Genomic DNA, 17,899 nt, shown 5'->3' with positions numbered 1-17,899 from the left:
AAATAGAAGCAAATTCGTATGTATCCCAAGTGGTTTGTCAATCAGCGAATCGGTAATGCAGCCTCTGAGATTGACCTCCTGAGGTTAGCCAATGGAATGTAATCTCAGGAGCCCAGGGAGATGTGTCTGAATGCAACTCCTCAAAGTGACAGGCCAAAGACGAGGGGAGCAGGCCGAGTCAAACAAACGCGCTCAACTGAATAGTTTTGGGTCTCCACTTTCAGAGTGAAATGCCAGGCAGAGTTGCCGAGTCTATATGGCTGTTCGCTTCCTAAGCAAAACTCTCTCTTGAGAGGGGATTTGGTATGCCAAGCGATTTAACAGTTAAAGGTTGCCTGCTCTGTGCATACGTCGGGGAGCGATAAATCAACACCCACCATGTTCTTTTCCTTTTTAACCTCCCTCCCCTGGCGTGAAATGACTCTGGCAGCAATCTGGGTGCGCTGATGAGGAATTACAGCTTCCCTCCCTCCCTTTGTCAATTTAGCTGCTGATGTAAAGATTTAAAGTGGGAGCAAAGATTAATGCTTTGACAAATTGGTGACTTTCCACCTTTTTGTCTTCCTGTGTCCACCCTGATAAGCTGAGACGACAGATGTTGCCAAGGCCTGCTTCCACTATTGTAAGCACGCTATAGTTTTTGGTGTAGGAAAATGTAAGTCTTATAATAACTAAACACTGCTATAAATGACACAGATTTCAGTGTTACGTCAATGCGGTGTGTAGTAGGCTATTTGTGAATTGCATAGGTCTAATATCAAAACTGAGAGTTACTGGGACATGTTTGTGGTATTATGTTTACCGGGGTTGTACTGGTGGGTATAGGGCAATATTGCAAGCTGTTTTGTCAAAGGCAGGAATCCAAAAGATTTACTGTACCCAAATTCCTTTGGGGACTTTCCTCAATGTATTTGCAATAATGTAGCTGGAACAAAAGGGGGTCTCTGTCTCACTGCCACATGTTTGTCCTACAAGCCTGGCTGAACTGGTAAACACACTCTCGATCCCCCACCCCCTCTCCTTCTCTGCCCATTCACTCTATTTCCCTACCTTCTTTTCCAACACTTTCTCATTCGTTCAGGTTATTTGTTTTGTTGACCCTTTATCCTGAACCAAATATGATTTTATCACTTTTCCTCTACAGGAACATCGTAACACGACAAATTTCAGGAAAAAAATGTTTTTTTGTGCTTTTTTTTTGTTACAGGTAGTCATCCGTGCTAGATCAAACAATGATGGGATGAAGTTTGTCATGTTAAATTAGGATTTAAGTCCATTTTCAAATAATTAAAGGTCAAATATGGTGAAAATGGGTGTAATGGATTTTTTAATATACAGGAATGGTTTAAGACATGCAAATATACAGAAAAGACGACAATTCATTTTTCAGCGACAGTTCTGACCTGTAGCTCCACCAAAGACTTTTCTCAGATGACATAGACCATCTGACAAAACTGCGGGAGACCCCACTCAACCAGGAAAACGGTGACAATGTAAGCCAGAGATATTGAAACTCTAGGTAAAAACTTTTTTTTTAAACCTTTATTTAACTTGGCAAGTCAGTTAAACTTCTTATGGCTGCAGGGGCAGTCTTGAGTAGCTTGGATGAAAGGTGCCCAGAGTAAACAGCCTGCTCCTCAGTCCCAGTTGCTAATATATGCATAGTATTGGATAGAAAACACTCTGAAGTTTCTAAAACTGTTTGAATGATGTCTGAGTATAACAGAACTCATATGGCAGGCAAATAAATGCATTAATTAATTAAAAATCCCACAATGTGATTTTCTGGATTTTGTTTCTATCATTTTGTCTGTCATAGTTGAAGTGTACCTATGATGAAAATTACAGGCCTCATCTTTTTAAGTGGGAGAACTTGCACAATTGGTGGCTGACTATATACTTTTTGCCCCACTGTATATAGTGGAGGGAGAAAAGGGGTGTGTTTCATAGTTTACAACCTATGTCTCTTCACGTGGGCGGGCCACTGAGTCGGGCCTAATTCACTCATGAAAACCCAAATATTCACATTTTAGAAGCTAAAATCACATTTCATCCCATCAGAGAATTTCATATTCAAACATTTAAATTGAACAATTCCATGTGAATCCGATAACTCTGATGTGTAGACTTTACACTGTAGTGTTTGTCATCTTATCATTGATGAGAATGTCTCAGATGACAACCGAACTGACATCATATTCATTAAGTACCACTGCATATGTTCAATTGATTGGATTACCAGAATATAGTTCATTTCCCCCCACCTTCTGATGTTCCCAGAATCTCTATGTTAACCAAGGGGTTTTCAAATGTAACATCAGTAGGGTAGAGAGAGGAAAAGGGGGGGAGAGGTATTTATGACTGTCATAAACCTACCCCCAGGCCAAAGTCATGACAGAATCATGTAGTAACCAAAAAGGTGTTAAACAAATCAAAATATATTTGAGATTTTTGAAAGTAGCCACCCTTTATGACAGTTTTTTACACTCTTGGCATTCTCTCAACCAGCTTCATGAGGTAGTCACCTGGAATGCATTTCAATTAACAGGTTTGCCTTGTTAATTTGTGTAATTTCTTTCCTTAATGCGTTTGTGCCAATCAGTTGTGTTGTGACAAGTTAGGTGTGGTATACAGAAGATGGCCCTATTTAGTAAAAGACCAAGTCCATATTATGGCAAGAACAGCTCAAATAAGCAAAGAGAAATGAGTCCATCATTACTTTAAGACATGAAGGTCAGTCAATCCGGAAAATGTCAAGGACTTTGAAAGTTTCTTCAAGTGCAGTCGCAAAAAGTGCTATGATGAAACTGGCTCTCATGAGGACCGCCACAGGAAAGGAGGACTCAGTTACCTCTGCTGCAGAGGATAAGTTAATTACAATTAACTGCACCTCAGATTACAGCCCAAATAAATGCTTCACAGAGTTCAAGTAACAGATACATCCCAACATCAACTGTTCAGAGGATACTGCGTGAATCGGGCCTTCATGGTCAAATTGTTGCAAAGAATCCACTACTAGCGGACACCAATAAGAAGAAGAGACTTGCTTGGGCCAAGAAACATGAGCAATGGACATTAGACCAGTGAAAATCTGTCCTTTGGTCTGATGAGTCCAAATTTGAGATTTTTGGTTCCAACCGTCTGTGAGACGCAGAGTAGTTGAATGGATGATCTCTTCATGTGTGGTTCCCACTGTGAAGCATGGAGGAGGTGGTGTGGGCGTGCTTCGCTGGTGACACTGTCTGTGATTTATTAAGAATTCAAGGCACACTTAACCAGCATGGCTACGATAGCATTTTGCAGCAATACACCATCCCATCTGGTTTGCGCTTAGTCCCACTATCATTTGTTTTTCAACTGGACAATTACCCAAAGGGATTTTTTACCAAGAAGGAGAGTGATGGCTTACTGCGTCAGATGACCTGGCCTCCACAATCACCCGACCTCAACCCAATTGAGATGGTTTGGGATGAGTTGGACCGCAGACTGAAGGAAAAGCAACCAACAACTTCTCAGCATATGTGGGAACTCCTTCATGACTGTTGGAAAATCATTCCAGGTGAAGCTGGTCTAGAGAATGCCAAGAGTTTGCAAAGCTCTCAAGGCTACTTTGAAAAACCTAAAATTAATTTTGGTTTAACACTTTTTGGTTACTACATGGTTCCATATGTGTTATTTCATGGTGTTGATGTCTTCGCTATTATTCTACAATGTAGAACATTTTACAAATATGATTATTAGGCACTATCGCCTAGCCCTATTTAGGCCTATTGGAACGTGAATGCCAGCCAAAGGTACCTTTTCCCTTTTTTAACTTCTTTATTGATTCATTGAAATTATCGTAGCATTTCTGTTGTCAATACTGTGACCACAGTACAGTAATTAGCCTAGTCTACAGTAACACTAGTTACTGGAAGTTTGCTGTGGCATTGAAATGTAGAGACGAGGGCACTCTCATAAGTGGCGCCCGGTCCATCAGTCAGGAGAATGGCGCATTTGATTTCCATGTCCCTCAGCTTTACACATTTTTTGTTATTGACATATCAGCATCTGGCTATTCATTACACTAGCTAGCTAGCTGGACTGGCGATTGCTTTGTTAACTTTATTAGAAGTAGCCTACGTTTTGAGAGGTGGAAAATGTGCGCAGCTATAGCCCCGCTGCCCAGTGATCCCGTGGGATGCTAACCCCTCTCGCTCGCTCTCTCTCTCTGCCTTGTTTGTGTGCTGTGCTATCCCTCTAATAATAGCTTGAATAATAGGCTAGCTGGTCCGATGAGTTTTCTAGGAAGAGACCATGTTGTTTTTTAAGATGAGGCTGTGGGCAGCTAGCATTCATACCTTATGACTGTACACTCCCAGTCAGTAATCTTTTGGACGTATGAGAAGGCTTAGGGCTGTTACTATGACCATATTACCATCACGTCAATGCAAATCAAACAATTCATGAGAGCCCTGGCATTGAGTTTGAGCGGGATAGGATCACCTGTTGTAAAACGAGCCAACTCCTCATAGCTGGTTTGTGCATGGAATGAAATAAGTGTCCCTATAAGCCCATGTTGCACAACATTTCTATAGGCTATGCAATTTCGTGAGAAAGGAGTTTTGATGGCCTTTATTAAAAAGAGGAGGATCCCATCAGCTTACTATATTTCTCAACTTTCCTAATATTAAGCACATTGCTTCCCTTTACAACTGGTGCAGCCTACCTGCCTGGCATGAAAATGAATCACTGGAAATTTCAAGTGCATACGGATGACACATTTCTTTTTTACCCTGTCCCTATTCCCAATGGTACATGATAATGGACCATTCTAAATCACACATTATTTAGTATATGTAAAAACAAGATTAAATTCAGAATAGTCTGATGGGTGAAAATATTATCACTTGTGAATGTTGCCCAGTGTGTGCAGACCAAGGCATGAAACATCACATGCATTTTTAATAATTGTATCGTATTCGCATGCATCATGTCACCTAGCCCATATGTTTTGATAAGGTTTGATAAGTGGCCAAATAACTCATAACGTAGCCTATAAGCCCAAGACCCCTGGAACACGGTTGGAGAGCCCATAGTCTACAGAGAACCTGGTGAAACGTGTTCTTAGAAGCCCTTAGAAGCCCAGTCATTGCACAATCACAGAATACCCGCATGTGCGCATTCCCTCTGAAATCGTTTGATAAAAATATCCTTTCTATTTTATTCAGCTATGTTCAATTGTCTTACTATAAAATAATACCACAGGAATTATAAGCAAATCTTGCCTGCTAAATGAACTAGTGTAGCCCACAGCCATATGGCATAGCCAGATCAGGGCATAACATAAGGACTCCGAATATGCTATTCTGTTCTTCTGAAATAGGCTACATATTCTTCACATAATGTTTCTTTAGACCTGCCTAAAATAAATGATCAATTTTTTTTGTGATGGCATAGGCTATATTAAATAGATTTATTCGACTTTTCAAAATGTAGATGTTCCAAAGGTCTGCATTAGTAGGCTATGCGTGGATGCCGGAGATGCTGAACATATTTATTTGAAATAACGGTCAATCACTATTTAGACTGTCAGTTATTTGCATGACAATCACCAGCCGACAACATTTCATGACCGCCACAGCCCTAGGTAGGCTAGTCCCCTGGATATGCATTGAGTTCGACAGCTAACGGGTTGTATGTTGAATGAACAAGCACTGATCAATCCATCCCTGCCGCTCATGTTTTACATTACAAACTGCTGGTTATTATTATGATATTACAGCTGTGATGAATAGGCCAATACCTTGAAAATCACCGTGTCTATTTATCACGCTATCGAAAACTTGACGTGTAATTTGATTGTCAGAACATTTTGTTGCAAAATAATGTCAGCTACACTGTCTAAAATGCTGAACATGTGTGCAATTCTTTGCAGTGCCAGTGCCATAGAGATGACACCGATATGTTCTATGGCAAGTGCACTAGGTGGTTCCCCTAGAGATATGTCACAGTGCAATTGTTTCAGAATGCCTCTAAAAATGCACATAAAAATGTGTTTTTAAAATGAGGCGAAATTAGATTGCTATTGGTTGTGAATAGGCTACTGGGTGGTTGTTGAGTTTTGTAACAGTTTGCCCTGTTAAAATGTGTCATACACCCTTTAAGGAGTAGCATTAATCCTGGAGCGCTTTCCATTGGGTGTTTTTATCTGCCCTTGATAGATTAGAATTACAGTGTCAGCTTGTGTACAGTACACGCTCCCTCAAGATGTCCATATTCTACTCATGAATACTTTCTCTTTTCCACTGGTGTTTATTTTTCAGTCTATGATGCTAACTAAGCGGGGCCAGTTAATTAGATTGCATGGGCGCACTGAGGGAACCTTTTGTTTTTATTGAGGTATTTGTCTTCTTGACTGCAACAATTTTACCGTGAAGCTCAGCCAACTACGCCAACGCACGACTGGCAATTTGTTCCAGTCGGCACTTTTTGGGTCTGTGTTTAGCGTCTCAAGAGACAGGAAGTTAATTTGCGTTTGCATATGCAATGATGTTTGACGCTATATCTTACGTTCATTTGAATGATCACATTTTTCTTTTCGATCTCTGACACACTTTCACTGCCCCTCTCTCTAACCTCCGGGAATTACATGAGAATGTAAGGTAGGATGGATAGCTGCAGACGGATTTAATGCTGCCAAAAAGTCAAGTCTTCTCATGATGTTAGAATAGCTAACAATGTTTTGACCATTTTCACTCAAGTCAAGTATGATTTACTCCTGGGCTACAACACCCAAAGACTTATTCACGTAACTTGACAGATTACCCTGATAACCTTCTCTTACGATGCACCGGAGACAAAAGGAATGTGCGTAGAGCGTACTCCACTGTGCGATACAGAGCTGATTTAATATCAACCTAATAGTGAGTTGAGGGATGTTCCAAATGGATGTTGATGACCTAATAAAAAACAAACGTTGTGAAATGACTCATCTCGACTAATGAATGCTGGCCTCCAGCCAGCTAGGACGGACGAGATATAAGAAAGATATCTATGCCTTTGAGGACCAGTCAAGTACGCAGCCAGGATGGCGCAGTGGTTAAGGGCGCTGTACTGCAGCGCCAGCTGTGCCATCCCTGGGTTCACGCCCAGGCTCTGTCGTAACCGGCCGTGACCGGGAGGTCCGTGGGGCGACGCACAATTGGCCTAGCGTCGTCCGGGTTAGGGAGGGATTGGTCGGTAGGGATCTCCTTGTCTCATCGCGCACCAGCGACTCCTGTGGTGGGCCGGGCACAGTGCGCGCTAGCCAAGGTTGCCGGGTGCACGGTGTAGCCTCCGACACATTGATGCGCGCTGTGTTAAGAAGCAGTACGGCTGGTTGGGTTGTGTATCGGACGACGCATGACATTCAACCTTCGTCTCTCCCGAGCCCGTACAGGAGTTGTAGCAATGAGACAAGATAGTAGCTACTACAACAATTGGATACCACGAAATTGGGGAGAAAAAGGGGTAAAATTAAAAAAAATAATACTAATAATTTTGCTAATATTGTTAATGGGACCATTGATGGCTGCAACCATGGCTGCAACCATCAAACTAGTAGGAAGTATAATTTAAAGTATAATAAAAAATATTAAACAAACTGTTGTGCACAATGTTATATAAACGTATATAAATGTAACAAGACAATTTATCAAGATTTTGATTTTTATCCCTATTGCCCTTCCCTTTCTATATTGAATGTGGTATAAATCACATTGTTGCGGGAGCACCTCCTCTAAGAATATGAATTAGGCTGTTTGAAAAGGTTTGAATCCTAAGCAACCTGCCTACACAAGTTTGAAGTACAGTACACCAACATAGCTACTGTAGTAGGTCAAAGTTGTGTGCTGGAAAACCTTGCTAGAGCCTGGATGAAGTAGGCCTTGTGGGGCTCATGTTAATGTCCTTTCTTTTTCGGCTGGCTTCCGGGTTGGATGCGCGCTGTGTTAAGAAGCAGTACGGCTGGTTGGGTTGTGTATCGGAGGACGCATGACATTCAACCTTCGTCTCTCCCGAGCCCGTACAGGAGTTGTAGCAATGAGACAAGATAGTAGCTACTACAACAATTGGATACCACGAAATTGGGGAGAAAAAGGGGTAAAATTAAAAAAAATAATACTAATAATTTTGCTAATATTGTTAATGGGACCATTGATGGCTGCAACCATGGCTGCAACCATCAAACTAGTAGGAAGTATAATTTAAAGTATAATAAAAAATATTAAACAAACTGTTGTGCACAATGTTATATAAACGTATATAAACGTAACAAGACAATTTATCAAGATTTTGATTTTTATCCCTATTGCCCTTCCCTTTCTATATTGAATGTGGTATAAATCACATTGTTGCGGGAGCACCTCCTCTAAGAATATGAATTAGGCTGTTTGAAAAGGTTTGAATCCTAAGCAACCTGCCTACACAAGTTTGAAGTACAGTACACCAACATAGCTACTGTAGTAGGTCAAAGTTGTGTGCTGGAAAACCTTGCTAGAGCCTGGATGAAGTAGGCCTTGTGGGGCTCATGTTAATGTCCTTTCTTTTTCGGCTTCAGACCTGCCTATTTCTAAGTTAAAACTTAGCTTTTGTGTTTGATAATAGATAAACCCAACCTAGGTTTATCATACACTAAGTCAGAAGGGATCTAAATGTATTGCAAATCTATTTTAGCCTGGGCCTTTTCTATTTTGGTCATGTGAAAAAGGAGTCACCATAGGAGCTCAGTGGCGCAATGATTTGTGATTATGGTCCTCTCTGCGCTGAGATGGTTCTCACCGAAGGCCATCAGTTGGAATTAGTCTTTGTCAAAGCCCCCATTTATATTCTCCATTAGTTTCTTGTGAACTAGCGCTCGATTCGGGGCATGCAGAAGATACCTGGATGCCCCTGCTGAAATCCCCCCTCCCCGTCTAGCCGCCAATACCCTGGGGAAGACGTTTCTCTCCTGGCGGACAGATGGGCAATTCGGATGATTTGATGGCCGCTTGTGGAAGACTGACAGTAATAGGCATATAAAAGATTGTCTGTTTGAATTTAAGAGCACTAAAGCTCATGTAAGGCATCGTAAAAAAAAATATTGACAGGACGTGGGCTTTGTCGGAAAGTTATTCTTTCCGTTTTAGAAAGCAAATCTCTGCCTTAAGTAAGGAAGGCCAGTCGAAGGGTTGTGGGCCGAGTAGAGATTTCTTGTTCAAGTCCTCGATTCCCCCCTCTCCAGTTTCATCCTTCCTCATTCCCTTCAGGCAGGTGAGGTTTGCAGGTTGGCGGCGTGCGGCTTCGATTCTTTAGAAGCAGTTCAACTTTCATGTACAACTTCACGATGTAGATTGCTTGCTGTTTGTATGGACGTAGTAGAAAACGACAGCTCATGCTTGCTTTCCAAAGCGCTTGACAGCACAAACTCATCAAAAGGACGAACAGAAGCTTGGATCTATTTTGCCCCATCACTTTAAGAAGCCTGGGTGCTCCTCGACCTTGGTGCGTTTAAAAAAAGTAATCAACTCCTTAAAGCGAAGAGTGGGAGAGTGTTCTCTTAAGCTTTTTAATGGGAAACGAGAGCCGTGTTTTCCGGGTATCTCGTTACGCTCAGCATCAATGACACTGTTCAAAGTCTCTTGTAAAACTCTGACCATGCCCCAGTTATGGCGGATGTGAACACGGTGGGGGGAGGGAGGGAATGATGGAGCACATAAAGAAAACGTCTCCCCCACTTAGATAATTACAGGGGGGGGGGCTGAGGGTGTTCATGTTCATCTCTTTTTCTTTCCTTCTCTCCCTCCTTTCGCCAGTTCTGCCTGTGCCATTCCCTTTCCTTACTCTTACTCCTCTCTCCCTCACAGGTCCAGTCACAAATGCCCTCATCATCCCTGCCCCTGCCAACATGTTCCTGCCTGACAGCCGCCCGGGCATACCCCTGCCCCGCTTCAGCCGCCACCTCAACCCCTCAGAACAGGGCGAGGGCGTGGAGACCGGAGGAGTGTGCCTGCGCCTGGCCCCCCACACCCAGGTCATAATTTTTTGTTTATCATCAGTGTTTCCCCTATATTTATTTAGTAGCGGTGGGCCGCCGTAGCTAAATCGTTGCCGCTGTGATTTTAAAAGGGAATGAGAAGGTAAGGTATTTAATCTGAATTTGTTCGATGTTTGTCAGTTATAAGCAGCTGTCCCATCACTGATATAACAGGACAATCATGAGCACGACCTGGCAGTTTATTGATATACCTGGTGTCAATAACTCTTGCAATGAATCCATGCCTTGAGGGGATTAGAATTTAAGCATATGTATAGTAAGCATCTGTTTTTGCCTACTGTAGGTAACTTTACTTCTCCCCGTAACCACCCACTCTAAATGAATTGCTGCAATGTGGTGACGAGACAGCTGTTAGTGGCACACGTAATCCTGGCAGTGTCAAAATCCATTACACAAGGCTATATGAAATGGTAATGGAGGGGTCTTTGAATTACCTACCACCTGCCCACTCAGGTTTTCTACCCTTCGCTTACCACTGTGCTGGCCCAGTTTTTTCCCTCCTATCGCTCTCCCTCCCCTCGCTTTCTCATAGGTCGCTTATTTCCATAATGGCTAATCTCAGAGCTGCTGGGTTTATAACTGTCGCTGTCGAGAAATGAGCTTTTCACCCGTGCTCCGAAAGCCAAAGAAACACAGAGAATTATTAGAAAAAATATATTAATACTAATAGGATTTCCAAAAAATGATATTGCCGTCGTGCCCCCGGGGCATGCCCGTCATCACAACACACTCTTTCTGATCGTGCGCCGTGCTGCGTGCAAATTACACCGCAAACAATTCCAAATGATTACTTTTTAGTTTTCCTTGTTATTTGCTTTCTTCTGGTGTGTGTACATGGGTCTGTGGGTGTGTTTGTATGTGTGCATACGAGTGCCTACACATTAATTTGTGTGCGACTGTGCTGCTACACTGCAGAAAGTGGAGAAGTCATTCCACTGTCACAAGTGCTGAGTGATTAACTGAAATTTCTGTTATTTTTCCATTGTTAAACATCTAATTGACCAACGTAGGTTCAATTATTTAAATTCCATTTTGTTTTTTTACTGTGCGCACAATGTGCAGTTACTATAGAGATGGATCAGATCAAGCCTGAACTGTGCAATGTATTATGGAGTTGTAGTTTCCAACAGGCCAATATTCTACATAGTTCTACGCAGAAAACGTGGTCATTAACTACAATGACCATAATCCATTGCGTGCCTACTTGTCCCGTCTGTGTGTTTCTTCTACGTGAGGTTAGTGTGGGGCACACTAACCTCCCGAGTGGCGCAGTGGTCTAAGACACTGCAATATCTGGTTCGAATCCAGGCTGCATCACATCCGGCCGTGATTGGGAGTCCCATAGGGCGGTGCGCAATTTGGTCCGGCATCGTCCGGGTTTGGCCGTCATTGTAAGTAATAATTTGTTCTGACTTGCCTAGTTAAATAAAGGTTCAATAAAAACACAGAGAAGAATGCGGGATAGAGAGCAGTTGCTTCGCGAGGTATCTCTACTTAGATTAAGTGATTGATAGTTGGCATTCAGCAGTCATAAAAGTATGCCATATTTACTTTGAAGAACTACTACTTGTGATTTTATCAGACACCATAGCCAGCAGCTCTATAGAGATGAGATGATGACTTGCAATGAAATAATAAAATAAATGTAATATACACAATTGAAAAACTTTGAGGGAGAGTAATGTGAATAAATCATGGTTACCCACATAATGCAGAGTGTATTTATTGTAAAAAATATATATAATAACTATTAGACATTGAAAACCATGATTATTTTTTTCATAAGCAAACCGACCTCAAAAAACACTAAACACCAACTGTCACAAACTGTGTGGGTGCCAGTGGCTTGCCCTCAGATGAACCAGAGGCCAGTCTTGCCTGGGTCCAGAGAAGAGAGGGAGCGAGAGAACCCATTAGCGAGCTGGCTGCGTGGGGTGAAGGGTCAGGGAGAGGGAGGGGAGATAAAGCCATGCCGGGGGACAGTCACTCTCCAGGGGGGTTCTTCTGGACAGATGCTGGGGTGGTTCCCTGTGGCTTCTCTGGTGGGGGGCAGGGTTGGGGTATCTCCATGTATAGCTAATTGGACAGTTCCTCTGGGGTGGGGTCAGAGTACTGCGTTCAAGGGAAGATTAAGGAAACGGGTAGATAACACAAATGGCGATAGGAAGGGTTTTATCTCTCATTGAGGAATAGCTGATGGGTGTGGGAAAGAGCTGAGACAGAGTGTGTGTGTGGGGCGCCGTTGTGTCGGGGAGCACGGTATTGACCTACACTACATGACCAAAAGTATGTGGACACTGCTCTTCGAACATCTCATTCAAAAATGATGGGCATTAATATGGAGTTGGTCCTCCCTTTGCTGCTATAACAGCCTTCACTGTTCTGGGAAGACTTTCCACTAGATGTTGGAACATTTCTGCGGGGACTTGCTTTCCATTCAGCCACAATCATTTGTGAGGACGGGCAGCCAAGTTCTTCTACACCGATCTCAACAAACCATTTCTGTATGGACCTCGCTTTGTGCACGGGGGCGTTGTTATGCTGAAACAGGAAAGGGCCTTCCACAAACTGTTATATTTAAATATTTTGTTTCCCCTGTACACACTTTAATTTCCAGTGCATTCACAGTTAATTACTCATCTTTGAAATAAACCCTGCTATCTGCATGTTTATGCAGTGACCTAGACAGCTGCGGGTCAGCGTAATAAAAATAAAATACCTGTACACTTACCTGTGAACTCCCAGCTGCTCACATGTACCGTCGGGTCTGAATTTATTGACACCTTTTGATAAAGATGAGCAAAACTGACTAAAATAAATAATAAAAATACTGAGCTATATTGTATGCTCAAAAATTTAGAGAACTTATATCAAAAAGTGTGTGTTCCCTGCTTCACAGTGGGATTCGATAAACTATTAACTTCCATTGCTATATCAACGGTGTGGAGATCATTACAGCCTAAATGACCTTCTTTTCATCTCCGCTATGCAAACGAGGCTGATTTCCGCAGCAATTATGCTGTTTAAACAAGTTTTGTTTAGCTAATAGAATGGAAAACATTACTTCAAATGACTTTTGGGTCCCTTGTTAAGATTACAACAGCATGAAATCAATGTCTTAAACGTTGCTACTTTTCTGGGAAATAGCAAAGAAAACGTGTAATCTGCTTGGCACGTTGTTACTTACTTTACAGGTTACAAAGTCTGTTAATTTCCACTCCTCCATTCATATGCAAATCATTTAGATTCTTACGCTGGTATGTCTGGCTGGCATGTTTTGCCCTTCCCTATACTGAAATGCTATTATTTCAGTTGCCCTCTATTATCATTCAGTGGACCATTGTGGTTGAATATATATGTATCTGTTGTGGGTCCTAGGAATTTATAAATGACATCAAAGGATAGCTTACAACTTAAAATAATGATCACCTTGTGAAACAGCTGTGAAAACCAACCTGGAAATATTGAAGATTATAATATATAAAATGGTCTTTTTTTTGTGAGGTTCTGTCAGTCTTGAAGAGGGAGACTGCAATGTTCAAGCACTGCTGCTCTCTTTGTTCTGAGTGTTTGCAGTGCTAGTGTTTTTAGTTAATCTGTGTATCTCACATATTATGTGCCCAGTACGATAGAGCAAGAAAAGGTTCTCAGCAGATCATGACAACAGTAGCCGTAGATGATGTAATGAAAAGTTGCAGGGTGGTTGGTAATGGAGGACATCAGGTGGATCCACGTCTGGGTGTTAGGCAGAACACCTTGGTCCTGGAGAACAGGAGCAGAGTTAAAGGGAACAGGGTAGGAAACAGTGTTGTAAACCAAGCAAACACACAGGTTAAACTTTACTGTGAGGCAATTGGATGTAGAATTGTGCTTTTCAACAGTTTTGGAAGGTATAGCTTACAAGCTGGTCCCCCTCTGACTCGGAGCAAATCAGTTTGATCCGAGCTTTCTCGCTATGGTGGATGGGATACCGCTTGGGGGGGGGGGGTTTAAGTGATACAAAAATAGCAATAGGCAAACAATAACACTAAGTCAATCACATTTGAAAGACTACAGTATATGCAATGATTGAATATATAATTGCATTGTTTACCACAGTCAACAGCTGCGGCTCCCGTCCAATCTCGGAAGCCTGGACTCTGCTGTTAAGTGCAAAGACAATTTCCTTCAGGTTGTTCTCCTACCGTTCCTGGTACCCGTCAAGGGACTTGCCCATGGCAGTCTTGAGTGTCTGGTTGGTCCATTTATCCAAACCTGGAGGAAGGGGTAGGAAAGGGGTATCTATTGACAATGTAAGATATTGAAATATATCTGATAATGTAACATGAAAAAACAAAAAATAAATAAAACAAACCATTGAGGACAGAATATAACCTATAACACCCGTACCTTGTTCCAGCGTTCATGACCTCGTTCACTCAAGATGGACCTCAGGAGAACCGTTGGTGTTGAAGATGTCCATCATCACCTTGGAGGTGGCCTCGCCAGTGTCATCTTTAAAAATAATAATAATCTTCGTCCATTGTGCTAGAGTAGATGGCTGCCATTTTACAGGCTCCTAACCAATTGTGTATTTTTTCGAGTTATTTATAACTTATTTTGTTCAGTCTTTCTGCCACTGTCTCCTATGACCGAAAATAGATTACTCACCTCGTACTGGACAAAGATTTTTTCGTTAATGAGTCGGACGCGAAGGATTTACTTCAGACACCCGGCAAGGCCCGGGGTGCTTTGTACGGATCAGACGGCAAGTGAGTAATCCCCTTCTACCATCAGTCCTATTAGCCTACGTGCAAACATTGGATAACAAAATGGATGAGCTCCGATCAAGACTATCCTACCAACGGGACATAAAAACTGAAATATCTCGTGTTTCACCGAGTCGTGGCTGGTCGACGACATGGATAACATACAGCTGGCTGGGTTTTCGGTCCATCGGCAAGATCGCCTCCGGTTTTTGTAAATAACAGCTGGTGCACAAAATCTAAATGTTAAGGAAGTCTCGAGGTTTTGCTCGCCTGAGGAAGAGAATTTCATGATAAGCTATAGACCACACTATCAAGAGTTTTCATCTATATTATTCGTAGATGTCTATTTACAACCACAAATCGATGTTGGCACTATATTGCACTTGTGATTTCATGAAAATGAAGAAGTTAATGCAGGGAAACTTAAATTCGTTTTGCCTAATTTCTACCAGCATGTTACATGTGCAACCAGAGATAACAAAAAACTCTGATCACTGACAACAATGAGACAGCATATAGGGAGGAGGTCAGAGACCTGGCAGTGTGGTTCCAGGATAACCTCTCCCACAACATGATCGAGACAAAGGAGATGATTCTGGACTACAGAAAAGGAGGACGGAGCACACCCCCATTCTCATCAACAGGGCTGCAGTGGAGCAGGTTGAGAGCTTCAAGTTCCTTGGTGTCCACATCACCAACAAACTAACATGGTCCAAACACACCAAGGCTAAAACTCATCGAATCCCATTGTGATGAGGAATTTCCTCATCTTTATCAAGAGTGTCAATAATTTCAGACCCCACTGTATGTCTAATGTAGCACAACTATGTGGAATTCCTGTCATTTGTATCACATGGTTTTTTCCAGATGCAATAGCCCTAGGTTTTACTTTCATTTCTTGTCTGGTACACCTAGGTAAAGTATAGGCCTACTGTGTGGAATGTTGTGCACTAATTTGCCCCAGTCAAATTAGGTGCAATTAAATGACTCTAAATGGTTATTTTATTCCTTCCATATTTAGAACTCTGTTCAAAATCTGTCCTTGAAATAAACAATTTATTGCGCTCAACTTTCTGTACCCAGCAGCAGAATGGAAACCAAAAGTGGTGAATCCAGGATAGAACAAATCTTTGTGGGGCGGGGCCCTCAGCTGTTATAATACCTGTTCCGCTCTAAACGAGGACAGAGCTGTCATCGTTAACTGGTTGAAATACTTGTAGATTAACGGATTTATCAAAACTATTCAGGCAAAATAACAACAAAGGCTTTCTTGTAGGACAATATTAAATGAAAAGGTAAACATTTTTGCTATACCCTATTGATTATACCCTACTGTACCCTACTGATTTTGCGCTAGCAATCAGGCCTACCGCTAGCAATCATGCCTAGCGGTAGGCCTAAATAATATAAAATGCCATGTTAATTCATAGTTATTACAATTACGTTCTTGTTGGGCACCGATTTACTTTTGATATTATAAGGGCCATCAAATACATTTTCCGTTTAATTCATTTTCAGGTAATACAATCTCTATCATGGACCTTACCATCACATTGTTAAATGGGAAAAAACACTCCCTGAGTGTGCATACAGGGAATGTTGTGCACTAATTTGCCCCAGTCAAATTAGGTGCAATTAAATGACTCTAAATTGTTATTTTATTCCTTCCATAATTAGAACTCTGGTCAAAGTCTGTCCTTGAAATAAACAATTCATTGCCACCACAGTGGCGGATCTCAGAAGTCTCATCAACCAACATTTTGAAGTGCCAATTGCCATGCAGAAGCTAAAAAGTAATGGGCAGGATATCCGTGACGATTCAAAAACTTTGAGCCACTATGGTCTGCAGTCCAGGATCCAATGTGTGTGTGCGGATTACAAAGCCTGCTACGATTCAGATTTCCCTGAATAATGTGAAACCCTACGATGTGATGCCGGCTGAGACCGTGCCCCAGTTCAAGATCAAGGTCTATCATGTGGAGCAGGTCCCTGTGGACCGACAGATATTGCTCTTTGGGGGAAGGCAGCTTGAAGATGACAAGACACTGAAAACACTCTGACATCAAAAAGGACAGCAACATTTTCCTAACTCTCCATCTTAGTGGAGGCTGAAGACAACTGAGTATCATTGACCTGAGATGCAGCATGAAGCCCTTAATTTATAATGCATGAAACACATCTATATAGGGAGAACTTTATCACAGTATTTTTTTAAATGTTAAAGCTTTAAAAAGCATGACCTATATGAATATTTCAATTCGATTGTAATCAATTAAATAAAAATGTATTGAACACCTATAATTTACTGTTTCTTTTTTCATGGCCCCAATTTTAAAAGGGACGAAAATTAAACAAAGTTGTGATTTTCATTTATGAAATGGTTCAATCTAGAACAGCCTGGAATTATGAATGTCAAATAATTTGGTAAGTAAGATACGGAGCTGCTTCTTTGACCTTTCTATATAGATAATTTTTATTCAGGTTGAGACTAACTAAAACAGAGCAGTGCACATGAAGAATTAAAGGCACTGTAGTTTGATATAAATCTCGCATTGTTTATCCCGATTCTGTATAAATTAGTTCCATTCAAGGTTGAGACTGTTAATGTTATTAATGTGCTTTGGCTCATCTGTTTTGCTTCACTTAAATTATACAAATATACATTTTATCGATCGAGAATGTATAGCGTTCCTTGCATTTTCTATTGTTCAAATGAAATGGATCCTGTTGCAAGGGAGTGATACTCATTTGATGTTTTAGGATTTCATCAGTGTGGTTTATGTCAACTGCAGTCCTTCACCCACAGCTCTAATTTGTCTAATTTGCTACAGTGGCATTCAAAGTCCTACCCTTGTAACATGCCCCAGCTGCTACAGGACAGGTTACTCAACATTTAATAAAGGACTGATGAAGAACTGGGTATGTCTGGTCTAAATTCATGTCACAATTTGGGTTATTTGAGTTCAATAGGATGCCACATTTTAATTTTAAAACATTTTACGATTATTTGACCAGGTAAGTTGCCTCAGAACTCATTTTACAGTATTTACCTGGGGAACAGTTAGAGGGGGAATGAATAAGCCAAATACATGCTGGG

The 17,899-nt window shown here is 41.6% G+C and overlaps 1 protein-coding gene and 1 pseudogene across 2 annotated transcripts in view; both read left to right on the top strand.

Annotated features, from left to right (window-relative positions):
* wdr18 (WD repeat domain 18) overlaps nt 1-17,899 on the top strand; it is an 80,474-nt gene that overhangs the window by 51,697 nt on the left and 10,878 nt on the right. For both annotated transcript variants that reach the window (XM_036977949.2, XM_090235347.1), the window contains one exon: nt 9,864-10,030. In XM_036977949.2, coding sequence (XP_036833844.1) covers nt 9,864-10,030 — 167 coding nt within the window. The remainder of the gene's footprint in view (nt 1-9,863; nt 10,031-17,899) is intronic.
* On the top strand, nt 16,220-16,996 carry LOC149983525 (polyubiquitin-like; annotated as a pseudogene).

The sequence above is a fragment of the Oncorhynchus mykiss genome, chromosome 5, assembly GCF_057628025.1.
Source record: "Oncorhynchus mykiss isolate SJ-2025 chromosome 5, ASM5762802v1, whole genome shotgun sequence".
Taxonomy (NCBI): domain Eukaryota; kingdom Metazoa; phylum Chordata; class Actinopteri; order Salmoniformes; family Salmonidae; genus Oncorhynchus; species Oncorhynchus mykiss.
The sequence above is the reverse complement of the archived record's forward strand: the minus strand, read 5'-3'. Positions and strand labels throughout refer to the sequence as shown.